The sequence below is a fragment of the Balaenoptera acutorostrata genome, chromosome 2, assembly GCF_949987535.1.
Source record: "Balaenoptera acutorostrata chromosome 2, mBalAcu1.1, whole genome shotgun sequence".
Classification (NCBI taxonomy): Eukaryota; Metazoa; Chordata; class Mammalia; order Artiodactyla; family Balaenopteridae; genus Balaenoptera; species Balaenoptera acutorostrata.
The window spans coordinates 117,845,483-117,870,626 of NC_080065.1; the positions used below are offsets into that span (position 1 = coordinate 117,845,483).

Genomic DNA, 25,144 nt, shown 5'->3' on the forward strand with positions numbered 1-25,144 from the left:
TGCAGGTCCGAGGTCCAAGCTGAGTAGGAAGGCTTTATGTCTGTCTCTGCCCACAAGATGGTGCATCTCTTAAGGAGAGGAACTGTGTCTGCTTTATTCACAGTGCCTGCACAAAGCAAGTGCTTCGTAAAAGTTTGTTGAATTAATCGTTCTTAGTGGGTACCCAGTCCTAAGGCTCCCTACTTGTTTCTGTTGCCTCTTTTCACTCATGCCTTTGAGACACTCCCCTTGCTTTTTGAGGATGCTCTGGGCCCAGACCCAAGGGCTGAGCTAGGAGCCACGTATATCGGCCACAGGCATTATTCTCATGACATTTCCTTGCACCACAGCCTCTTCACCTGCCTCTGCTGCAACCACATCTTGGTCCTTGTCTTCACCAGATCTCCTTCTGCTCAGAAGCCTGAAACACCCAAATTCCCCTGCCTCAGCATAACTTCCTATCCTTCATCTCCCCACACGGATCACATCACACTGCACCCCAGCCCCTGGCATTTCCATCCTGTCTCTCTTCTCCCCCACCACCACAGCCCCAATCATCTCAAAGAACTCTTCCCCATGTCCCTGTTACACTTATCCCTTTACCAACACCCCCTGCCCTGGGCCTGTGTCAGGGCCTGACATGCCCCATGGGGCAGCAGTTTATCTCTTCCTTCAGGGGGTGCCCTCTAGGCCCCCCACCCTCCTAGTTTGCCTGCTTCCCACCTGGCTGCTGCTTCTCTGATCCTTTGTGGACACCCCCATGGTCTATCCCTGCCCTCTGCCCTGTTCAGCAAGCCCTTCCTTCTGACCTGCATCTGCCAAATCACACTTCAGCACAGACTGGGATCCAGACCCCTGAGACACAACTCTCTCCTTTGGTCACTGGACCCCATCACCAGAGGCCCAGCATGAAACCTCTCTTCCCTTCCCTCGCCCTTCAGACCATGTCAATCCCACCACCTAAACCTCCCCAGGCCAGCCCCCTCCTCCTACTTCCCAGTGACATCTTCCTCAAGGGCCCCCATCAACGGGCCCCTGAGCCCAGCTCCTCTGTACTACCAGAGGCACTGCCCAGGGCCTGCAGCCAGGCCTCCACCAGGGGCTAACATCCTACAGCACAGGGTAGAGTTGGGCTGTGCTGTTATCACACCAATAAGAGAATGGGCGTCTGGTGCCTGAGCTCCATCTGCCACCCGCCAGGAACAGAGAGTGTAGAGGAGAAGCTGCCCAAAGCCCGGGAGGCAAACCACTGGGGGCTTTAACACCAGTAATTCAGCGTTAGGAGTGGGTATCAAGAGATGTGCTCTCAGTGGACAAGCCCACAGGTGGATGGTTAGCCATGTGACCGGCTGCCAGACGAACTCTTGCCTGTTCCATTGGGCCTTCACCTGCCACCCATGCAGAACCAGGCAGTGCCAGATGGGGCGGGCAGCAGAGGGTCAGGGCTGTCCAGGGGATGGCAGGACCAGGTCCCACTGGGCAGGAGGCTCAAGGGAGCTCAGAGTCAGGGGGCCGCTCCCCTGTCAGAGAGGTCCTGTTACCTGTCCCCACTCTGCCCAGTGAACTGCCTGTCTCTTAGCCTCCTTGACAAGATGAGGAGATACCCTGTAATTTTTTTTTCCAAGTTTCACTGATTTTGAGTACTAAAAAGTGATGAATAAGTCTGTGGTTTGCTACGGAGGTTCCATGTCAGATAAAGATTCTTCCGAAGCCCGCCTGCCACACCCCCGCGGCATGGGCACGCTGCATAAAAGACGGCTGCTGTCTCAGACACTTCAGAACGCCACGAAGGGCCCGGACAAGACAGAATCCATCCTGGCAGCCCAAACATGAGCAGCCTCCCCATCCTGCATCGGCTCCTGTTCCTGCTCGCACTCCAAGCCCCTCAAGCACAAGGGGCAACACTCAAGACACCAGGAACTCAACAATGCTATGAACTCAACCTGATCCGGGAAATTACAAATGATCTAGACAAGCTACCTGTGGCTTCAGAAGTGAGTAGCTGGGATAAGGTTGGCAAGGGGCAGGGAAGGGCTGGCAGGTGCCTCAGGCCAACAGGACTCATGGGCTCTCTCCCTCTGCCCCTACAGGACTCCTTGAACTCAAACGAGAAGAGGAGGCTGATGGTAAGAGTTCAGCCCCACACATGGGTGCACTTGGGTGGGTCCCCATTCACCTCCTGCCTGGGTGACCTCAGGCATGTCAACCCACCTCGACTAGCTTCGGTGTTTTCATCTGTAAATAGGGTTAACAGCACCTATCTCAGTGGGGTTGTTGTGAGGATTAAATGCACACTGTGCGTCAAGTTCCCAGACCAGTGTCTGGTGCTTAGCAGCTGCTCAATACATCTCCCCAGTCATGGCTATAATAATGAAAATGATTTTTTTAAATTACAAAATAAAAAGGCAGTTCTAGGTGAACAATATCAAAGGCCTTAAGCTCAGTTTTCAGTGGAGCATCCTCTGGGCTGGCAGACTAAAATTTCCCTCAGGATCGTGCTTGCTTCCCTCCTTTTCCTTGAATAATTGTCATATTTTCAACTCTGACCAGCCCTAGTTATCATCATTTATAGTTATTTTTCCTAAAGTGGTTATCTCACCTTTGCTTGCATGGCATTTCTTGGGTCAAACAAGAGGTGGAATCTCTCCTGAGTTTATCGGCCATTTGTATTCCCCCTCTCTTAGGCACTTACTGTTCACACACTGCACCTCTTTCCATGCTGGAGCCTCTGTGACCGTCTTCCTGATTTCTAGGAGCCCTTAATTCAGTCAAGGCCTCTTGCTGCAAATATTTCCCTTGGCCAACCCTCTGCCTTTCTAGAGCCTGTTTTGGGAAATTTTTTCTCCCCAAGTGCAGAAAGATCCACCCAGGCCCTTCATGCAGCTCACAGGAGCCAGGGGCTCGGGATGTGGGTGACATAAGGCTTGCCTGGGGTGTGCACTCACCTCTAAGCCTGTGCCCTTTGGAGCAGTTCAGGGACCCACCTGGGGCAAGAAGGGGACAAGGAGGGGATTGTCCAGGGATGTCCCTGAAAGCAGGCTTGGAAAACTGTGGGGATGACTTCAGCCCAGCCATGGGAAGGACACTCTCCAACCTTTCCCCGTTTACATGAATTCTTTGTCCCCTTAGGAAACAAGCCTCCAGAGGCCAAACCTGGAAGAATTCCTGACATTTGCCACAAATTCCCTTGGAGAGGATTCGAAAATCATGAAAAATCTTAAGGTAGGTGAAGCTGTCAAGGGTTTTGGGATCCCTGCCTTGGCCCTGCCCTGCCTCTGGGGAGGAGGGTAGCAGGTCCTGCTCCTTTTCCAGGCAAGTCTCTGACTGTCTGCTTCGGTCTCTTCCCACAGGAAATCCAGCCAATCCTGCCCACAGCCATGTCCACGGTAAGTTGCCCCCTAGATGTCCCTGCAGGTGATGCCCTCAGCCATGACCTGACCCCAGCCTGTCATCCACCTTCCAACCTGGCTCCATCTAATGCCACCTTCTTGGTTTCTTCACAGAAAGAGCCAATCCTTATTGAGAAGGATAACTTGGGTGATTTCCGGGTGAAATTGAAGGAATATCTGTCTGCCATTAGAGACTCTCTGAATTGTAAGAACACATAGAGACCTAACGTCTGAAGTCCGAAGCTCAGCTCCCTCTCTGGAGCCTTGGAACGTCAGTAACAGCAGATTGTCCTAAGTTTCTTGGATGTCTCTCGCATAGTCCGGGACTGGAAGAATTTCATTTTCTCCTGTGGAGTCAGATTAATTGTTGATTATCTAATTCCTGTAATGTGCAGCCCCCATTTGTCCTTCTGTGATTATTCTCATTTTTATTCTATTGAGACTATTTATTTATGTATTTATTTATTACCTTGTGCCACGTGAAGGGTATTTATTTTAGCAGAGGAGCCATGTCCTGCTCCTTCTGAACAAGACTCAAGATGGGGACTTGGGGGCATGTTCATTTGTATCTCAGGTTTTAAACTGGTTTCTATACATCTGTGAAAATAAACCACACTCTCTGAACAAATGCTTTGTTGCTAGTGTCTCAATTTTACTCAGGTCTTAGTAACTCTCTTGCCTGATGATTTAACACACCTCCCTACCACCAGATGGGCCTGGAACCCACACCCTGGCAATCTGTGGTCCACTGGGGAGCCAGATTGAGTTTTAGAAAATGCAGATATGACCAGGTTGGTTTATACTTAATTTTCCAGGCCTCAGGGTCTTCTGGACCTTGTCCAGATCATTAGGGTAGCATAAAAGGCCTGGTTCCACCCAGTGCTTCTATTTCCTTTCTCCCACAGCTACCTACCTCCTTGATGCTCCAGGTAACAGAAGCGCTGTGGCTTCCTAGAGGAACCACACACCTTGCTTCCTACCTCTAAACCTTTACCCACACTATAACCTCAGCCTCGCATGCCCTGATCCTGACTCAACACGTCCAGGTTCATTTAAAGAAGCTGTTAACTACCTGAAGTAACAAGTAACACTCTGATTATTTAAAGAGCCCTTTTCCAGCACGTTTTCTAATGCCTAGTCATTAAAGGGATGAATGAAGGTAGAGAAAGAGAAGGTGCAATGTAGATTTTGAATTAGATCAGACTGAAATCTTTCTTATTAAAGTAGACCAGGAATAACATAATAAAGACAAGTCAGACAGAAACAGTCTCCTGTATATTATAAAGGATGCGAAAATGTGTGCAGTAATTCTTTTTTTTTTTTTTTTTTAATTTACTATGAAGTGTCTGTGCTTAGGGGGATTTGGAATCCTATTGAAAAAGAAAAAATGAATACATGGAGGAAAAGAAGACCAGCTCAAATGTTGCATACCTCTGGGTTATCCACACTACTCCAGGACAGAGCTCTTCTCTGAAACAGGTGGGTAGGAAGGGACCCAATGGAAGGACAGCCAGTGTGGCCCTGAGGTGGCACAGACTGACCTGAATGATGGAGACTGGGGCATCACTGAATGTGGCTTCAGTCTGCCACCTGACCGTTGGGGTCCCACTGACCCTTTAGCTCTGAGTGCCTCCCTCTCTGGTTCCCCTGCACCCTGCCCAGGTGCACTTCCTCCTGTCTGGGGGTTCAGGGGAGAAGAGGCAGAGCAAACTTTCCTCTGTCACCATGCTAAGGAGTAATGTCATCCTCTCTGACTCCTCAGAAGTCCCATAAGAGCTTTGGGTGTTGAACACCTATGTGTCAGGCCCTCTACTAGACACTGGGAATATGGCAGTGACTAGACAGACGGAAGGTGTCCAGGGAGCTTGCTTTAGATTGAATGGCCTGGGAAGGTCTTTCTGAGGAGGGGACATATAGGTTGAAACCTGAATGACAAGAAAGTGCCAGCCATGCAGCAATCAGGGAGGAAAGAACTCTGGACAGAGGGAATAACAGCCAGTGCCTGGAGACTGAAATGTGCTGACAGCACTCATGGAACAGAAGGAAGAGCCCACAATTCTCCCTCAGTTTCTCTCCCTTCCCTCCTCAGGCTTTATAAAAATTCAGAACCTACATTGGTGTGTATATATTTTTTCCTGAAAAAAAAAAACCCATGAAATTGTCATAGTGTACACATTTTTTCTTTTTTTCTTATTGTCTACATACCAGAGTTTTTTAAATGCTGTATTTTAATTGTTCACATTTTATTTTAAAAATATTACTTAGAATTACCTTGTGTTTAAAAATGAGTATACTGTAGAAAAGAGACATTCTCATTTATTCTTGATGAAAGTGTAAATTTTTCAAACTCTTTGAAAGGTAAGCTGCTATTATCTGCTTAAATGTGATAGGCATACCTTGTGATTATTTGTTATATACATACGTGTGTATATATGAGAATTATTACTCTATTGATATATGTTTTATAATAACAATCTATATGTCCTTTAATAGATAATTTGTTAAATAACATAGTTATGAAGTGGATGCTATCTCGTTTCTGACTATAGGCACATTTATGTATTTGTCTAGCTATCTACCTCCCTCACTTTATATCTGTATATTTTGTTATAAAATTAACTACTTCATGGTTAAGAATGGGAAAAAAGAAAGATGTAAATCAGTGTGAAACTATCTACCATTTGTGTTAATAAAAAAATAAAAAATAAAAAAACCCCCCAAAAACCCAAAACCACAACCTGTGTTAGTGGCGAATGACTGCAGGAGGTGGGGGTCAGTGGTCAGGTCAGACAACACAGACTTGGTGCAGAAAGATCAGAGGACATGGAGTGTGAAGTCAGCATAGGCAGGACCTGGGTGGAGGTGACATGCTTGAGAAGGGGGTGGGCCTTTTCAGATTTCCTGGGGGCTCTTCCTCGCCCTTCTTGTACAGCAGTCCAGGCTGCTTCAGGTTGAAGTGGGACGAACATGAGCCCAGCACACTCAGGCTCATCCTTGACCCCAAACCTCAGACCCTGCCTGGGTCTAACACAACCAGGCCCAAGCACAGCCCTGGTCCTGGGGCCCAGAACCAACAGGTGGTCAGTTCCCAGTCAAATTAGGGTATTTTCACATCATGTCCATCTGCCTTCAGGGAGAGGGCTGATGACTCCATGACCCAACGGGAGGCCCTGGGGTGCTTAAGTCTCTCCTGCAGGTCTTTTCTCAGAGCCTGCCCAGACTGTCCTTAGTGCCAGGTCTATAGGTTCAGTTGCCACAAGGGGGCACCAAAGCCCCATCATAAGTCCCACAATGTCCAAGTGAAGGCCAAAGTTCCCACCTTCCCAAATCCAAGGTGCTTCTTCAGCAGGAAAGTAGATAACCTCAACCAGGAATTTTATTTTTTAATTTTAAAAATATTATAGAAAAGAATCTGAAGAAGAAAAAATATATATATATATAAAACTAAAACTGAATAACTTTGCTGTCATCTGAAACACTGTAAATCAACTATACTTCAATTTTTTAAAATTATAGTTTTTTTTTTTACTGCGAGGGCAATATGAGAGAGCATAGATGAGCTTTACTGATAAACTTTGAAATACAGAAAAATAAAGCAAAGAGAAATTGCCAGGAAGCCAAATGCCTGAGGAGAGAACTCAGAGAGGTATTGCCCACCTCCCTCCATGGTGTGAATCCTCTTGCTCCAGGAAGGGGTTCTGCTCCTCCCACCCTGGCCTTGAATCTGCATTTGACTGAGTTCAGCAAACACCCTGAGGACCCTCCACGGCTTACCCAGGCTGGGGAAGGGGATTGGGGAGACACTGAGTCAGGCCTCCGGGGACCTCTTGGCCATGCCCAGTTGGCCCAGGATGGTGTGGTAGGGGTTATTACATACAGAGCGATGGATGAATGGGTGTGGATCTCGTCAGAGGTGCTTCTCTCAGGAGGTAATGCACAGGGAGCTTGATAAAGGAGTAGGAGTTCACCAGGCAGCCAGAGGTGCAGAGAAGGATGTCAGGCAGATGGCACCAGGGAGTAAGGGTGTGGAGGTCTAAGAGCATAGGGTGAGTTGGGGGTCACAGGAGAGTTTAGGCAGTTTATAGGGCCACAGTGTGGGTGCCGGGTGGCCAGATAGAGACAAGTCCCCCAGAGCTCCCTTGGTCAGGGAGCCCCACGCACCTCTGGGTCTCAGCCTGGTCCCTCGCGATTCCTCCCTCTCTTTGCCTAGCTTAGCCCAGCCTGGCCTGGACACTGTGGAGACAGCAAGACTAGACAACCATGCCTGAGGAGTCGGGGGTGTATGGAGGGGGAGGGATAGGACGGGGCCACATCACTGTTTTTAATGCCAAAAGGAAAAAGCCAGGGCAGAGGGAGAGAAGCTGGAGGAAAGAGGGGCCAGCCAAGCAGAGCGGGATCCCTGGGGCCATGGTGGGAGGGAGGGAGGGAGGGAGAGGCAGAGGTTGTGTGGGCCAGAGTGGAGGGTTGAGTGAGTTCTCACCATGGGCTGGGGCCTCAATTTTCTCCTTGAAAACCTCAGGTCAGGCTCATGGAGGGGATGATGGATCAGGCAAAGGGACTCAGAATCCCCTCAATGACCAGATGAAGTCTATGACTGCTTTCATTTTACATATGAAAAAAAAATGAGGCCCAGAGAATATGACTCCAGAGCCTCTGAATCCGTAAGCCACAGTGCTTTGGCCAATGCCCACTGAAGCACAGGAGCCCTTTAAGTCTGGTTTAGGGCCCACCTGGGGTCTCCTCCTTGACTGGACCCAGGCCTCCAGAGGTACCTACTGGCTCCAAGACCTCCTGGTTTCAGCTCCAGGGGCGCACAGCACAGCCGTGGTGCCTCAGCTCCATCCTCCATTCATTGAACCACCACATGTTTATCGCCAAAATCCTCTATATGCACATTTGTCACTTCTCCTACCCAGCACCCGCCACATACGCACACACACTGGGCTTAGATCCAGGCTCGTTCCCATCCCCACGCCTCATGGAGTTTCTGAGAGAGAGACCACTGGCTCATAGCCACCCCCTGCCTTGACTGGTAGTCAAGGTTTCCTCTCTCCTACCCAGCTCCTCAGAGATCCCAGACTCAACTTCCACCTCCAGCCTTGGCTCATGCTGTGGCCCTCCAGGAGCCCTCCCTACTCCCCAGGGTCCACAGAATCCTGGCCTGAGGCCTTCTTGCCTCCTACTCAGACAGGCGCCCTTGACCATGGCACCCTTGACCATGCCGCCCCTGGGACTTCCTTCAGCAGACAGTGGGCGAGTGTCTCCACTCACCCTGCCCTGGAGGGCACCACATGGGCCATGCCAGAGATGAAGTGGTGCAGCCAGGGACAGCAGACTGTGACAGTGAAGATGTGTACCTCTGAGGGGAGCTGTGCCAGGAAAGGAGTGTGGCTGTGCCCGTACCCGTGCCCAGGTGGGAAGCACGGGGTTGTAAGAGCACCTGGTAATGGGGCACTGGTGGCAGAGTGCTGGCAGTGAGGGTCCACATCCGGGGGTGATGGTGGTAGGGTGCTCCTTCTCCTTCTGCTGCATCTGTCCTGACCCCTATGGGGAAAAGGACCAGGGCTCCCTTGAGCACGGTAATAAAACAATGGATCCCTCAGAGGGGCTCTGAGCCTTGAATGGGGGTGGGGGAAACACTTTGGCCAAGTCCACCCCACATCAGTGAGCATCCAATAAATGTGACTCTGTTCTCCCCAGGCTGAGGGCCGGACTCAATGGCTGCTTTTTCCTACAAGGCAAGGCCCTGGGCCCTTGGCAGGGCCACCTCCTCCTACCCAGGACAGGGGGCAGGACTAGGGAGGAAAGTGCTCTGTAGCCGTGTTGTCAGCTGGCTCTTTCCAGGAAAATCCGTTTGACTGAGTCATTTCCAGTCTGCTGACCTTGAATACCCAGACTGCCTGGCAGAGTTTGCCTCCTGGGGCTGGGTGTGGGGCAGTGTTGGGGTACTGGGGAAAGGTCTGCACAGGAAACCTAAATCCACCCTTACCAGAAGCCTCTACAGCTAAGCTTGTGGCCAGGGAGGCAGAGAGCTGGTGTGGCCTCTCTGAGATGGAAGGTGACTTTCCTCCTGGAAATGAGTTGTCACAGCTCAGACAATTAGTCAACAAACTTCTCCTATCTGCACCAAGCCCTGTGCTGGGGAGGAGGAGGATGGGACCCTCCCACTGGCCCTCCATCTGGTCCCGAAGGCTTTCAGTCTTGTAGGGGAGCAGTGGACCCTCCCATTGTATGGTCCAGGCTGGGATGGGGGGTATTCAGAGCTGAGGAATCTCAAGGAACCACTTGTCCCAGCTTGGTGGTCCCAGGTGCCAGATTCCTTTCCTGGGAGATGCTGCCTCCCAGTGCTTGCTGAAAGGGCAAGTAGAGTCAGGCGGGCAAGTCCGGCTGTCGGAGGGAGGAGGAGGATAGGACAGGGGGAGAATGTTTGGGGCACAGACAGGCAGAGAGTTTTAGGAACAGGTATGGTGAAGAGGAGGCAGGTTACAAAGTGTGCTGTGGAGTGTAAGCGAGAAGAGTTGGAACTACTGTCCATGTGTCCAAGGTGAGGACCCAGGGGATGAAAAAGCAGGTCTGCAGGGTCTAAGGGCCCACAGGAGGGTTCGACGGTTCAGAGGCTACATGTGTAGGAGACAGACTGGGAGCAGTCCCTGTTCACGTGATGGCTAAGGCCACAGAGTGTTATTCAGGAAGAAGAGCTGAAGGCCAGGACAGCAGTGTTGAGGGGCCAGAGGCATGATAGCTGGGCGAGAGACTGGCCAGTGGCCAGTGGTCCTGGGAGAGTAGGAAAGGAGCAGGAGCCACAAGGAGAGGTCCACACCAGCAGGGTGGCCTATGGGCATTGAAGTTGGCACGTGAAGGACAGGAGTCCATGGGTTTGGCAGTGAGGTTTGTGGGGAGCCACACATCTTTCTTCTGGAAAGATGACATCAGGGCTGAGGCCATGACATGGGCAGGCATTCCTAGATTGCATGGCATGGAAAGTGACAGCAGTAACATTGAGCAGGTGTGCTAAGGCGGGGGGGGGGGTGGTGAGGACCTAGATGGGCAGTGTGACTCCTTTTTGGCACGTTTCCCACAGGGTCAGGAGAAAACCCTCTGGAAGGGGTTTCCTATGGGTGTCCCTCCCACAGACTCCAGGGGAAATTAGGGGCTTGTGGCTTCCCTGGAATCTTTTTCACAGGGGAAGTTATGAAGGGGAAGGAAATGGGCCTTACAGTTTCTCACATCCCATGGGACCTCTGCACAGGCATCTCAGCTGATCTCACCCTCCCTGGGCCTGCCACCCCTTGTCTTCCCTGGGGACCTGAGGACCAGGAGATCAGTGGCCCACCCAGTCCACACTATCACTGATGACATAGATGGGATTTGAACCCATATCTGTTCCTGCTCCCCTGATGTCTTCTATCTCAGGGATCAGAAAGCCAGGAAATGCTGGTCACCTGGGTAGACCAGCAGAGGGATGTCCCCCTCAGGGCAGCTGTAAAGGGAGACTCCTCCAGGTGTGGGCAGGGAAGCTAGAGTGTGTTACTGTCCCCGGGAAGTCCTGGGAGCCAAAGGCACAATTTCCCCAGCAGAGCCTGCCATCCAGGCATCTCTCTGTCTCAGGCATGGACTCTCCACCACTGATCCCTGGGTAGCCCAAGAAAGTTCCTTCTCCCTGATCCTCAACTCCCTCATCTGTACAATGGGTTTAATTATCGCTGCCTCACAGAGGAAATTGTTGCTTGTCCCAGGAAACTTTGTGGGGGAATCCTCCCAGGGAGGAGGTAGTGCTTCAACCTTTCTTCTCCTCTCCCCCCCCACTTTGGGAGATTTCTAAAGCCCAAACTGGGCAGAGGACTCAGCCTTACTGGAATTTTCAGGGATAGCCACCCTTTGCCCAGCTGCAGCCCTAGATTGCATCTTTCTGGACAGATGTGGTGAGGTGGAGAGCCCAACCACCACCCAGATTCAGGGCTCATGGGGTCCTGCATCACCCTCAGGAACACCCAGTGAATGGCTCGTCCTTCCTGAGAGGGGTTTCTGGTCACCTCAGGCCATACCATACACACAAAGCTACATCTTTGACCTTTGTGGTTGCAGCTCCAGTTGGAGCCTTCCTGCATCTCCTCTAAGTCTCCAGAGATGCATCTCAAAAAGGCCAGGCTGATCAGAAGAGCAATTCTTGTTCTGCTCTCTGGGTATCCCCAGACCCCTGGCACTGGCGAATCCTGATTGGTCTGGGAGGACCTGAGGGTGGTTAACCCCCAACCATGTGTGTGTGGATTCTACATCCATATAGCCCAGCTTCCAGGGAGCTGGAGGTGTGGCCGACCCCACAGCCCCCTGCACTCAGATCTCACTTCTGGTGCTCATGTTGGGTAGTGGGTAGGGAGGACAAGGCCCAGACTCATGGGCACAGTGTTAAGGGTACCAACCAAGATGTGCACAGAGAATGAACAGCCAGGAGGGGGCGGTCATGAAATGAGAGTGAAGCAAGTTAAGAGAAGGCCTTGAGGGGACTCACTGGGTGTGTGGGTTGGGGGTAGGAGGTGAATGAGGAACCTCTGACATCGGGGTTCTGGTTCAGGCAGCTGGGCGGACAGCAAGGCCATTTGCTGTGATGGGGGAGACCCAAGGTATCAGAGAGGTTTGGGGAGCCAGTCCAGACTGGACTGGATGTGACCAGTTTGAGAGGCCAGGGGAACTTCAGAAGACTCAGTTGTGGCCACATGGGCCCAAAGGTCAGAGAGAAGTCATGGCACAAGACATATGGAAGTCATTGGTGAAGAGGAAGTTCCCAGCACCAGAGCACTGCACAGAGCGAGCCAGGCCTCGGGTAGTGCCCAGGGATGCCAACTTTAAGGTGGGGCCAAGGATAATGAGATGTCCTTTTTCACTTCACTCCTTGGTTCTTGGAGCTTCCTTGCTGTTTCCCAAGATACAACTGTACACTCAGGAAATGACACTCCAAGGGTGGGTGTGCACCAGCCTGCCTCCCCCAACCTATGCCTCCCACCCGCCCAGAGGACTTCCTCCAGGGCTGGAAATGCATTCCGCACCTGTGAATCTCTGTTCCTTAAGCTCATCCCCAGCTAGGAGTGTCATCAAATAGCTAGAAGGGGCTGCTGCCTTTATCTGCCTCCTTGGGACAAAAAAAACCCACTGGAGGCTTCATTAAAAATTAAAAGGAAGAGAAATCATTACCAGAAGCCTTTACTACTTCCAAAGTCCTGAGGATGCCCCTCACTGCTCTCTCTGTTTGGGGCTGGAGTCCAGGCAAAGGTGCTGGGTGGGAGCCTGGGGAGCCTGGCCCAGCTCCCTCACCAGTCCCTCTGGAGCTGATGGGCCAGTCAAGGTTGCAGATGCAAGCTTTCTATTCTGGGCAAGATGGTTCGTTCTGGAACAACCTTCCTTCAGGACTTTTCTGAAGTGTCAGGGCTCCCTCGGACGCTCCCTGCAGCCCTGTTTGGGCAGGTCTGTCTCTTGTTTCCAGTTCTGTTCTTCAGGTCCCAGAGGGCCCTGGCCTTGAGCCCCGAGCTCCCTGTTATGTACCTGGAGAGAGCCCCCTACCTCCTTCCAGCACCTCCCCCAAAGGCCCCCCAGCCCCTCACAAGGGTGACAGTCCCCCTCCCAGGACTCAGACTGAGGGCCCAGCAGGAGTAGTGATAAAGGGGTCAGTGAACTGTGGGGAAGGGGAGGGAGGTGGCCCACAAAGTCTCTGGGATGACTGGGAGGGGTCCTTGGGGATCTCTCCTCCCAGCCCTGGGGCCATCAACTCACAACTCCCTCTCCCTAAACACACACTCATCCTACTCCCTCAGGCCACGTCTTAGCGAGGGTGTGCCAAGTCCCCTGTGCAGTGCTGGGGGCACAGCAGCTGCCTTTGTGTTGGATGCAGGGCTGGAGCCTGCCTTCAAGCTTTGCCACTTCTCACTGCATGACTGTGGATTGTTACTTCCACCTCTGGGTCCCAGTTAGTTTATGTGCGCAAGGAGGTGAAGGCCCGCTTTGCAGGTAACAACTCCCTAACAAGGGAGTTCTGGGCTGCATAAGGGGATATTTTCTGTTTTGGCTGACAGGGTGCCTCCCTCTTCCCACCTCTGTCTCCCTGTTGGAAAGAAAGGATGAGAGGGGAGTGATGGCCAGTGTCTGGGCCAGTCTCCATATAGCCTGTGGCCCCCATCCTCCACCACACAGCCTCCAGGGCACTGTCTGACGCAGACCTCCACTCTGTGTGGCATCTTCACCCAGTATCCTTGACCCTCTGTTCCCCGCTGAGTGCTTCCTGGTAGGGGCTGAGCAGAGGTTTCATGGAAAAGGTAGAGGAAGGGCCAGGGCCTTGACACTCCACACTCTCACCCCCAGCCTGGCCACCTAGGAACGTCCCATCAGGTTCAGAAGGGTAGGGCTGGCCTCGCGGTGTGCCCCAGATCCTGGCAGGGACTCCAGTGGGGTCTGGAGGACTAAGGCCTGGCTTCTCTGTACAAGGGCAACAACCCTCCTGCTATGCAGTGAAACTTGCCAGGGCTGCAAGCTCGGGCCACAGTATTCAGACCATGAGCTCTACCTGCTTCCCAGGGCTGTCCACTTGAGCTCAGCAGCATGTCCTCGCTTATGTCTGACTCCATCAATTTAGGTTAAATCACCCTCTGGGGCCCAGAAGCTCCCAGTGTGGGGAGCTTCTCCTGTATCAGAAGGGCACCTGCAGAGGCATGGGGGCTCACACAGATGCACCTCATGTAAAACATCCTCCCCTCCTGACACATCTCTAAGTACAGACATCAACCACCCTGGCACACAGACACTCAGAAACGTTAAGTGTGTGGACCCATACCCCTTCGACCACAAAACTCATGGCATGGGGAAGTAGACACCAACTCGTGCTGTGCTCTCCAAAGTCCATTGTGAAAATCAAACACTTGTCAGCCCCTCAAGAGCCTGTGACTTTTCCAGAAGCAGTTCCTGTTCCAGAGGGAGGCCTCTGGAACTGGAGGTGGGCTGGGGCAGGGGCCACGTAGGAAGCTAAGCCCAGAAGACCTTGGTTGAAAAGCCATTGTCCCCTGTACCTCCTGTGGATGCAGCCATGACCCTGTTGGTGCCTAACGCCTGCCAGAGGCTGTAGCTAGCAGCACAGTGCCCACCTCAGAGGGGACAGTCTGCCCTGCAGAGGGAAGCGAGGTTCACGTAACTCAAGGGAAGAGTCACTCAGCAAGGTGGAGTTGGAGGCAGGATTTGAACTCAGAACCCTGACCCACCCCCACTGAGAGCCCCAACTCACCTCTGCAGCTTGGGAGCTGAATACGGCTGTGTAAACCAGGATTGTTGCTGCTAGATGAGATCTTACCATGGAGTAACGTTCTGGAATCTTGCTGGCTGGACTTGCACATGGTTGTCATTCCCTCAGCTCACAGGGGCTGTGGGGCAGAGGTTCCTGGCTGGGAACAGCTTGCCGACTGCTCTGGGTCCTTGGTGGGAGATGAGGTGAGCTGTCACAGGACTATGTCATTTGGCTGGAATCTGCCTAGGTGGACAGTGGGGCAGGCCTGTGAGAGTCCTCCTCACACTCGTATCTCACTGTGGCCACAGCTACGGGCTCTAGGAAGAGAAGGGGAGGCTGGAGTTGGAATGGGCCCCAGTGTGGCACAGCCGGCCCAAAGGCCTCTTGGGATAACAGGCAGGATGGGAAGCCGGGGAGGGGGGCGGGAGTAGAAGCTCGATTCAATGTCTCCCAGACCCCGCCCCCCAGCCACTTCAGGCCAGGAAGTCCAAGCTGTGCCCAGAGGCCCCTCAGAGGGAGGGGGAAGACTTGGCAGGTCAGACTGCCCAGGAGGGCTGGAGAAGCTCAAGAAGGTGGGCAGGTGGGCTGCCAATTCTTGGAAAGACTCATTAATGAAACCCCCCAAGGCTGACCACCTGGGGGAAAGGCTCACCTTTCCATGTGTAGCTGATAAGGGCCAGGAGATTCCACAGTTCAGGTAGTTCCCCCGCCTCCCTGGTGTTTTGTGGTCACCATTAATCATTTCCTCTAACTGTGTATATAAGAGCTCTTTTGCCAGTGAGCCCAGTGCTCAGAGAGAAAGGCTAAAGTCCTAAGGAGGATGTGGCTGCAGAACCTGCTTCTCCTGAGCACTGTGGTCTGCAGCACCTCTGCACCCACCCACCCACCCAGCCCTGCCACCTGGCCCTGGCAGCATGTGGATGCCATCAAGGAGGCCCTGAGCATTCTGAACCACAGTAAAGACTCTGCTGCTGTGATGGTGAGTGAGGGAGGGAGCACAGGCCACGCCTGGGTCACCTCGCTGGCCTGGACCTGCCATGCCTGTCAGCTTGATAACACATTTTCCTTTTCTACAGAATGAAACAACAGAAGTCATCTCTGAAATGTTTGACTCCCAGGTAAGATACCTCTCTGACACAACTTCTCAAAGGCCTCGGCCCTGGGGAGTGACTCCATTGTAGATGGACCGTCACAGAGTTGTCCACTTTCTCTCCAGTCAGCTGGCTGCCAGAAGGAGGGTTGCGCAGGAGGCCACTGGCTTTGCCCCTGTGGCAGTCACGTGAGCTCCTTTATTAGCTGACCAGCCATGGACAGACCTAGCATTCAAGGGGCTAGGGGTCACCAGGGGACAGGTGGGTAAGTGGGGGTTATGTCACGAGACAGGGGATGTGGGCTTGGGGCACTCACTGTGGCCTGAGACCAAGCCCTGTGGACACGGTGCTGGCTACTGACAGGCACAGAAGGGTTTCAGGAACAAACTTTGCTCACACAGCAGGTCTGGGTGAGGCCCCCCTCCTCCTTCCCCCTGAATGCTGGGAGGACAGTGATCTCTTTTTTCTGGGGACTGGGACCCTCTTGAGATGCCAGGCCAAGGGAATGTGGCTGTGCTGGCTGGGAATGCCCTGAGCTGAGTGGTGAGGACGAGTCAGACTCGTGCCTGCAGTGGACAGGGGGACAGGGCAGTGTGTATAACCGGGTCCAGCCTGAGATTAGTCAGGAATAATCCTGCGCCCCCTCCCAGGCCCTGCTCTTGGGAGATAGGGATGAGAACAGGAAGGAGTGATGGGGAGGATATCCTGTGCCTACCAGAGCACACTTGGCCACTGCTCACCAAAGAATGGACATTTCCCCCAGGAGCCGACATGCCTGCAGACTCGCCTGGAGCTGTACAAGCAGGGCCTGCGGGGCAGCCTCACTAGCCTCGAGGGCCCCTTGACCATGATGGCCAGCCACTACAAGCAGCACTGCCCCCCCACCCAGGTGAGTGCCCACATCAGGTCCCCAAGCGGGAAGGTCTCATTCTAGGAGGGTGGAGGAATGGCTGGGGAGAGACCTTTGGCTGTGGGTGTTCACGACCCCAAAGGGTTTCTGAGTCAACAGATTTGTAATGACTAGCCCCTCCTGAGAGGGAGCAACTCTAGGAGTTAAAGCCCTGGACTCGAGAGCCTATGGCACTCCCTAGCGGGAGCTGCTACTATCTTTATTATTACCATTAATGAGGTCAGAGGTGAGGCAAGTACAAGGAAACTCAAGACCTGCCTAAGGCCCAGAGGAAGTTCTGGGGCCCAAGTGCCACCTCCTAAAAGGACTTTCCCCTGGCCCCTCCTGGGATGCCTGGATTGCATGGGAGCAAGGAGGAAAGCTTACCTGAAATGGAAAAAGGCCCCAAACATTCCTTTCCTGTGGGAAAACAGTGAGGCCTGTGGCCTTGACTCCTGCCCCTTCTGGGCTCCTAGAGACGGCCTGGGCCCAACTGCTGTGCCCTGGCCTGGGACCAAAGAGGCAGTGGCCCAGCTGCCCAGCAGACCAGCCTCCGGCTTGCACTTTATCAGGCCCCTGGCCCCGGCTGCCATTGGCAGAGCTGTGCGCCTTTTGGGTGACACATGGGTGGCAGCATGTCACCTGACCCAGGTCAGCAGGTGGGCCCCAGAGAGGCCTTCTGGCCTCTGAGTTCTAAGAGGCAGCACAGAAACATGCTGATGCTTCCCCCATATTACCCACTCATGCCTGGACTCAAGTTTTTTTTTTTTCTTTTCTTTCTTAAGGAAAATTCCTGTGAAATCCAGATTATCACCTTTAAAAGTTTCAAAGAGAATCTGAAGGGTTTTCTTTTTACCATCCCCTTTGACTGCTGGGAAGCAGTCCAGAAGTGAAGCAGGCCAGACCAGCCAGAAGCCAGCCTGGGAGCTTACCTCACAGATCACTGCCCTCCCATCCACAAAGAGCCAAACAAAACCCAGGATCTTCACCCTGGAGGGACCACAGGGTGGGCCAGGGCTGTAGGGAACACAGACTTGCTCTGGGCCATGTTGACCCTGATACGGGTGTGGTAGGGGAAACAGGAGATGTTTTACACTGGCAGGGATCAGTAATATTTATTTATATATTTATGTATTTTAATATTTATTTATTTATGTATTTAATTTCATACCCCATATTTATTCAAGATGTTTTACCATAATAATAAATTATTAAAAATCTGTTCTTATTTGTGCAGTTTTTCAGTTTGTTTTCTACCATGAGCGAATGCTCAAGGTGCTCTCCTCTACCCAGGTCAGGGAGGGCAGGAAGCTGGAAGTTGGGGCAGGGAACAGGGGCCTGCAGCAGATCAGGCACAACTGGATAGGCAGTGCTGTCAGAGCACAGGGGAGGTGACAGCCCTCCTGGGTGTAACATTCTGCACATCTGGACATGCTTCCCTGGATGCTCAAAGGTTCCCACCCCAGAGAGAGGTTTCCAGGTTCACTTGGAAGTCCAAGTAACCCAGACAGTGGGAATCTTTCTCCAGAAAAGGGGCATCATCCTTCCTGGGCAGACGGGGGGTTCCTGGGCTTGGCTGGTCACTGGTTGAATGGGCAAAACACCTGTGCCCTTCAGAGGCCTGGACCCTGTGGCCATGCCCTGTCCCTCACACTCAGGGCTTCAGCCACTCCCAAGTTGAACCAGCAGATAGACTGGTTCAGGGAAAAAGAAACCAAACCACAGGGGTCAGAGCTCAGTATATTTACCAAACTTTCCCCAAGATGAGTGATCTTAATCTTTGAGAGTCAGAATGTAAGTTCATAATTTATGGTACATGGCTCTAGTGTGGCATTTTTGGGAGCTAGTTTTTGTTTTTACATGAAGTTTTGCATGTAATTAGGCATTTCCCCCCCCAAATCCACGGCCTTCAGGCTGAGAAAATAGTAGCTCTCCTTCCTCTCCTTGCTTTGCCAATGGGGCTGGAGGACTTGTTCCTGAACCTCTTCTCCTGTGTCCCTCCTGGGGTCTGTGAGGAAGAGGGTGTGTCCCCAAGTGTCAAGTGGGCAGCAGGGCCAGCCTTTACCTTGATGGGTGGGCCCGGGGAAGCTCGTTTGGTGCAGTTCTAGCTCCTGCCTGGCTCTTTCTCCACCTACTTGCTCCCTCTGCTCTGGCTATCTCACCTGCAGACAGCGCCAGTCCTGGCCAAAGACCTGCCCCACACACAGGCGGAAAGGTCATGACTTCAGATGTGATCATGAATAAAAATTCTTAGACAAAGCCTGAATTTCAGCAAAGACAAGAATCCACTAAGTATGCTGTAGTCATAGAAAATGCATGAAAAACACATCTTGCCCAGAGATAAGGTAGGTCCTCTCTGTCTTCCATATAAACTGGTAAGAGATTTAGCATTTCCTTAGACTCCTGTATATAGGTACCTCTCCTCACAGAAATGCTATCAAGTCCAGGGCTCGGATTAGCTTGGAGCCACCCTCAAGTCATACCATGTACCTGTACGTGCTCCTGGGGCTTGGGAAGCCATTCCACCCCAATGAAGATAGCCAGCGTGTCTCTCCAGGACAATCACACAGCAGTCTGTGCCGAGATTCAGGAAGAACTCATGGCTGACAGCGTAACGTACAACATAAGTCTGGGTCTTCATCAAGTATCACTTTGCTCTCAGTGGCCCTTTGGGTTTCTAACCAACTTTTCCCACTTCTAGGGTTCTTCAAAAGGCCCCAGAACACCAGTGAGGTAAGAAGCAGTCACCCCATGGTCATTTCTGACCACATTTGAAAGGGATCACCCAGGGCAGAGATAAGAACGAAAGTTGTTGGGTCAAGAAATCTGGGGAGAAAGCTGGGAGTTTGAAGATCAAGTCTCTGGCACAGCCAGCAGATGAACCAGCGGCCAGGTTTTGCCGGGCTCTCTGATCACCGTCCCAGAGCAGCCCTGTGCCTGGGGGGAGACCAGATACCCACTGCAAAGCTCACAGGGCCCATGGGTCTCCTGTGGGAGAATCAGGGTAGGGCCTGAATTTGAGTCCAGGGCTCCATCTGGCCAGGGTAACCAGGGATGGATGAGGTTGAGGGTCAGCCGATGGTTTGCTGGGCACCACCACCAATTCAATGTCCCCAACCCTGTTTTAGGAGCTCTGCTATGGGAAGTTTAGAGAGGGCTTCATCTCCACCCTGAATGAAATCTCTATGAAATATAACAACGATTACCACGTAGAAAAGGACATGCAAGAACTCACCAAAATCTGCCCAAAGCTGAAAGTAAGTAGCTGTTTGCTCTTAGGGGAACCTGAGATGTCTTTTCTCTTGCCACCACAGCCAGAGGCCCAGTGGGGCAAAGGGCTTCTTATGGCCCCCACCTGTCACATGTGAGGCTTCAGGTACTACTTTCTGATCCAAAAGAAGTTCACTCACTGACAGGGGCTGAGGCTTAGGGGAGTGGGGATTCAGGTGTCGTTCTAGAGGTTTCCGTCATGCTCTCTACCAAGCCCCTATGCACAGGGGTCAGTGTGCAACAGGTCAGAGCAGGGCTGGTTGTGGACTCAGCCTGGGGAAAGGGAAAGGCCAACCCCAGTTGGGTGGCCAGTCTAAACTGGCTCCAGTTTGCCCTGCCCTTGGGGCCCCTTCTGGGCTAAGGAGCTCTACTGGGAGCCCACAATGTGGCGATGGGCAGTGCCTCAGGGGGACGTGTTGCGGGGAAACAACTGAGGTGCCCTGCTTTCTTTGCCCACCTTGCTCTTTGTCTGCTGTGTCCTCCCGCCCTGTGTGTCCTCATGTCCCTGTCCTGGGAAGCCATGAGACCTCCCCACACCCTGCTGGGTCTCTCCCCAGAGCTATGGATGGTCCTCAGACCTGGGGCTCCACTACCACCAGACGGTCCCCAGTGCCCTCCCTAAGACAGATGGGGAGGGCCTGCCCAAGTTATCTCCTAGGGGATGAGGGGGGGGTCTTACAGGGCCCTTATGGCTGGGAGAACAGAATTTGCTTTTATTTTTTTCTGCTAAGAAGATAAATATGTATTTCTTATTTCGTCAACAGAACCACACAAGAGCTGTACTACTGAGACAAGTAATTTCTCAAAGTTCAAAGAAGCCTTACAGAGCGTTGTCATATCTATAGAGGAATGGAAATCTTGTAAAAGGACCAAGGGCATCCTCTGAGACCTCATCCTCTCACGTCCTGGTGCCCTAGAGTTTCAGGAAATGGGACTGGAGGAGCCTCAGGAACAATTTACAGCCAGGGTGGGGTAAGAGTTTGCTGGCCCTGGGTCAGCAGATGAGGCTGAGGGTGGGTAATGATGGGGGTGTGCTTGAGGAAATATTTCTGTAACTGATACATCAGCACTTGCTGCTTTAATAAAGCTAGGCTGTGGAAATGCTGGTAAGAGTCATGATAGTGTCCACTCTCTCTGGGGCCTTGATACACTGGAAGGGGCAGGGGGCTGGGGTTGATGGCCCCATACCAGGGCTCCTGACCTAGAGGGCCAGGGGTCTCTCAGGAAGGGACGCTCAAGAAGGCGAGTGGGAACCCCAACTTATCTGCCCCTCCACTGTACTTCCAGTGCCAGTGGACACACAGTAGGGGCCCCATCAATGCCAATGCCAGATTGTTATTGCTCCCCTTCTCCCTGTGTCCTTCAAAACTCGAAGTCAGATCCTTTCCCAGACACCCCTCCCCAGCCTCACTCAGCACCCATCCATGCCTGATCCAAAGGTCCAAGGCCCTCCCTCCTTCGGTCTCTACTACAGCTCCTGGGGAGCTCGAAGTCTAGTTCATCCCCACCGCCACCCACCGAGGACTCACTGTGGCCACAGAATGGTCAGCCCTAGTAAATGGCTCAGGAGGATGGGAGAGTTCAGGCTACTCACAGAGCACTTGGCACAGTGGGGGACCTGGACCAGGTGGGGGGGCCCATGGGGGCCAGGGACATTTCCAAACCCCCAGCTTCATCTAAACCGGCAAATAACTCTGACTTCAAAGCCCCTCCCCTGGCCCGCTAAGCCCCTCACAACAGCCTCCAGTAGCTCCTCCCTGACTACTAACACCCTCACACCCCCAAAGCACGGGGCCCTGCCTGTGGGAAATCCGCCAGTCACTCAGGTCCTGAAAGGCTGCCACACTGGGCTACCAAGCTCTGACCCCCACCCTCAATTCGAACCCTAACCCTAATCATTTGCACAGTTTATTAGAGGTGACTGGGATTACCCCATGATCTAAACAGCTTCCTACAATCCAAACCTTCAGTGGAAGGCAGGGGCTGCATGGACCAGGCACATACTGTGCCAACCTGGGCTTCTGAGCAAGCTGCTATTTGTGTTGAATGCACAAGGCTGGTTGTTGTAGATCCAGAAGCTCCTCCTCTGGACCCTCCCACCTTGTTACATGGGCTTCACAAATAAGAAATCTGGCATGTAGGTCTCTTGGGTCTCAGTTTTCTTATCTGTGAAATGGGGTTGTGGCAGGGGCAGAGAGGCCCCAGCCTCAGATCGACCTGACACAAGGAGGTCCAGACAGATGCAGGGCCCTGCTGCCCGAGGCCTAGGTCAGAGCTCTGCTGAGAGCACCCTGATACCGGCCCTATTCTTCTGAGGAGAGGGGAGGCCAGAATGCTCATGGCATCGAGGTCTGCAGAGCAGGGCCAGCCCACAAGATGGGAGCTGGGGATGAGGAAGGGCCATCTCACCTACTGTCAGTGCTGGCAGCTCTCTGCCCCAATGCCCAGAGAGGCCCAGGACTTCCTCAGGACAGTAAGGTGAGCCAGACAGAATCCTCAGAACTGGTTCCACAGAAGCCCCCTTTCTAGGCCCTCAGAAGGGCTGCTGGGCACAGATCTTGCCCTCGGAAAAGACTGACCAATTTCCCTCCTATGAGGAGACCCCGAGTTATGGCTGCCAGTAAAGATGCAGCTTCACAAGTTATTTTTCACTGTGGTTTGAGATAACAACAGTGAAACAGTTTCATGTTGCTGCCACTGATGTTATCTCTGGCCCAGACCTGTTCTTTCAACCTGGAAATGATTAATCAAAATTTTATCTCCCTTTTCTTTTTCTCAAATTCAAAGAAAGATGAGTACAAACTCCCTAAGTTCTGCCCTCAAACACAGCTCCTGGGTCCTCACGCAAGGCGAAGGCTGGCATTTCCTTCAAGATCCTGCAGTTCTTCTAGAGGCAGAAAAAAACCTTTTAAAATTATTTTACTTTTTAAAAATTGAGTTATTGTACAATAAAGTACACAAATCTTAAGTGTACAGTTCAGTGAACTTTTATGTATGTGTATGCTGATATAACCAGCATCCGGAGCAAGATACAGAACATTTTCCAGCACCCCAAAGGCTTCCTGTGCTCTCTCGCTCCTAGTCAGTATCCACTCCCCCAAGTATAGCCACCTTTCCAACCTCTTATCACCATAAAGTAGTTTTGCCCATTCTTGAACTTCATTTAAGTGGGATCATAGGCTGTGCTCTCTTTCATGTCTGACTTTTGTTCAGTATTACATCTGTGCAATTCTTTCTGGTTGTTGCATGTAGCTGTAGTCTGTTCCTTTCTGTTTCTGTACAGTATTCCATTGCACCCCAAATATATTTTCTCATTCTACTGCTGATGGATATTTTGGCTGTTTCTGCTTCCTGGCTAATATTTAAAAAGCTACTATGAACACTCTCGTATTCATATTTTGGTGAGCATATGTACGCATTTCTGTTGGAAATGCTGGGAATGGTGTGGAATTACTGGGTCATAGGATATACATATTTTAGCTTAGTTGGTACTGCCAAACTTTTTTGCAAGGAAGTCTTTTATAAACAACATTGTTGTGGATTTTCCTGCCTTCTGTAGATACTGCTTGTCCATCAGACACTGGATCTCTCCTCTTCCTTCTCATGGTCTGAAGCTATTTCCCAAACATTCTCATCATTATTGGAAATTCTCCTCTACATTGTTGAGTCTCGCCCAACCATCAACATTCTGACAAGCCAATTGTTGGGAAACAAAACCCAAATCCGACTAAGCCTGGTCCGAGGTCAGCCCTTTCTCATAGGGTTGTGGGGCCTGTCCTTGTGGGGCTTGGCTTGGGCAGGCTGCAGTGAAGCACGTGCACTGAGAAGAGCAGAAGTTATCCAGTTAATTGCTCTCCAGTTGCCCATGCTGTCATGGCTGTGGGTGGGCTGCCTCTGCTTCCAGCATCTCCAGTGTCTCCTTGGGGCAGTTAGCTCAAGAAGGGCCTGATCTGACTTGGGTGTGGATGTTGTCTTGCCAGTGCACTGTGGAGCACAGCCCTCATCCACAAGTCTCTGGCCCCACAGCCTCTGGGAGGCCTGAAGAAACTGTTATGTACCACTGTCCTAGGAGAGAGACCAGGCCGAGGAGCTCAGCTTGCGGTCCTCTCAGGGTCTCAGTTCCCTAGTCAGTCTCCAGTCTCCTGCCATGTCCTGGTGCTTTCACCTTCCTTGCCCCTTTCAAATCTTTCTACTTCTCTCTATCCTACAGCCTTGCCTGGCCCACCCCACCTCTCCCACGCAGCCGTCTACCATGATTGTCCCATGGGCACTCGTCTCTAAGACAGGTCCCTCCTGCTTCGCTCCCCAGGCAGCCAGATGGATTCATGCACCTATTAATTCACTCTACAAATATTTACTGAGTCCTACAAAGTGTCAAGAACTATGCCAGGCTCCGCAAAGAACCCAACACCTGAGGTGCTTACACTTTAGTGCATTAGTCTGGCTGTGTCCCATATGGGCTGCCTGCTGGCTCAGTATGAGCTCCAAGCCCTTTGGTCTGGTCGAAGACCCTGCTCTGCCATTCTGGCCCCACAGTCCCGGAGACCCCTCCAGCCTCACTGCTCGTAGCTGTTTCCCGCTCCACAGCCCTGGGCTCCAGGAACAGGAACCAGCTGCAGCTCTCCTACCATCCCCAGGCCCCTGTGCCTGGAATGCATCCCAGTCAAATGGCTGACATTTTCCTCCCAGTGGGACAGACCAGTGTCCAGTGGGAGGTGGACACATCCTCTACTGGGGCATCCTCCTCCTCAACATTTATTCTGGGGCTTGCCTGGCTACCTTCTAGGCCTTAGGGGAGCACTATCATCTGCTGGGGGACTGTGATGTCTCTGCTCTGAACTACAGCTCTATCCCCCAGGTCTGCGGAGGACCACTCACTGCATAGGTGCCAGCAGTGACTGTGTTCCAGAGTCTGAGGAAAGTGAGCCTCTTCTTACCTCTGATTAATAGAAATACTTACAGGTTTTATGGAAGTCAGGATGGAAAGGCAGCATGAATTTCCCAAAGTTTAGAAAATGCTCTGTGGGGCAAAGATCAGCACCAGGCTATAAGGTACTCCGTACACAACCAGGGATGTTGTTATCATTATCCTTTTCAACAACAGCATCCGAGAGATGAGCCAAGAGGATGACCTTGGGTCACCCAGGAGGCAGTGGAGCTGAGAACCCAACATCAGCATAGCTGCCTGCTCCCTCTCCCACTTAACGGATTTAGAAACTATCTCAAAGGAAGCAAGAGAAGGGAGGGAAGCCCAGCTCCCTGG

At 52.2% G+C, this 25,144-nt stretch overlaps 2 protein-coding genes across 2 annotated transcripts; both read left to right on the top strand.

Moving 5' to 3' along the window:
• Nucleotides 1–1,808: 1,808 nt before the first annotated feature.
• Nucleotides 1,809–3,587, top strand: LOC103019984 (interleukin-3). Its single transcript, XM_057540393.1, has 4 exons — nucleotides 1,809–1,973; nucleotides 3,109–3,201; nucleotides 3,330–3,365; nucleotides 3,483–3,587. Exons 1-4 carry the CDS (start codon nucleotides 1,809–1,811, stop codon nucleotides 3,585–3,587), a joined length of 399 nt encoding a protein of 132 aa, XP_057396376.1.
• An 11,864-nt stretch (nucleotides 3,588–15,451) lies between these two features.
• Nucleotides 15,452–17,504, top strand: CSF2 (colony stimulating factor 2). Its single transcript, XM_007188536.2, has 4 exons — nucleotides 15,452–15,610; nucleotides 15,708–15,749; nucleotides 16,486–16,611; nucleotides 17,397–17,504. Exons 1-4 carry the CDS (start codon nucleotides 15,452–15,454, stop codon nucleotides 17,502–17,504), a joined length of 435 nt encoding a protein of 144 aa, XP_007188598.2.
• Nucleotides 17,505–25,144: the final 7,640 nt, after the last annotated feature.

What these genes read in the sequence shown, in the direction of transcription:
- CSF2 (XM_007188536.2), top strand. Translation starts at nt 15,452, where the DNA reads ATGTGGCTGCAGAACCTGCTTCTCCTGAGCACTGTGGTCTGCAGCACC. An exon ending in AAGACTCTGCTGCTGTGATG is followed by an intron (nt 15,611 to 15,707) that starts GTGAGTGAGGGA and finishes CCTTTTCTACAG; the next exon opens with AATGAAACAACAGAAGTCAT. An exon ending in CTGAAATGTTTGACTCCCAG is followed by an intron (nt 15,750 to 16,485) that starts GTAAGATACCTC and finishes CATTTCCCCCAG; the next exon opens with GAGCCGACATGCCTGCAGAC.
- LOC103019984 (XM_057540393.1), top strand. Translation starts at nt 1,809, where the DNA reads ATGAGCAGCCTCCCCATCCTGCATCGGCTCCTGTTCCTGCTCGCACTC. An exon ending in AGCTACCTGTGGCTTCAGAA is followed by an intron (nt 1,974 to 3,108) that starts GTGAGTAGCTGG and finishes TTGTCCCCTTAG; the next exon opens with GAAACAAGCCTCCAGAGGCC. An exon ending in AAATCATGAAAAATCTTAAG is followed by an intron (nt 3,202 to 3,329) that starts GTAGGTGAAGCT and finishes CTCTTCCCACAG; the next exon opens with GAAATCCAGCCAATCCTGCC.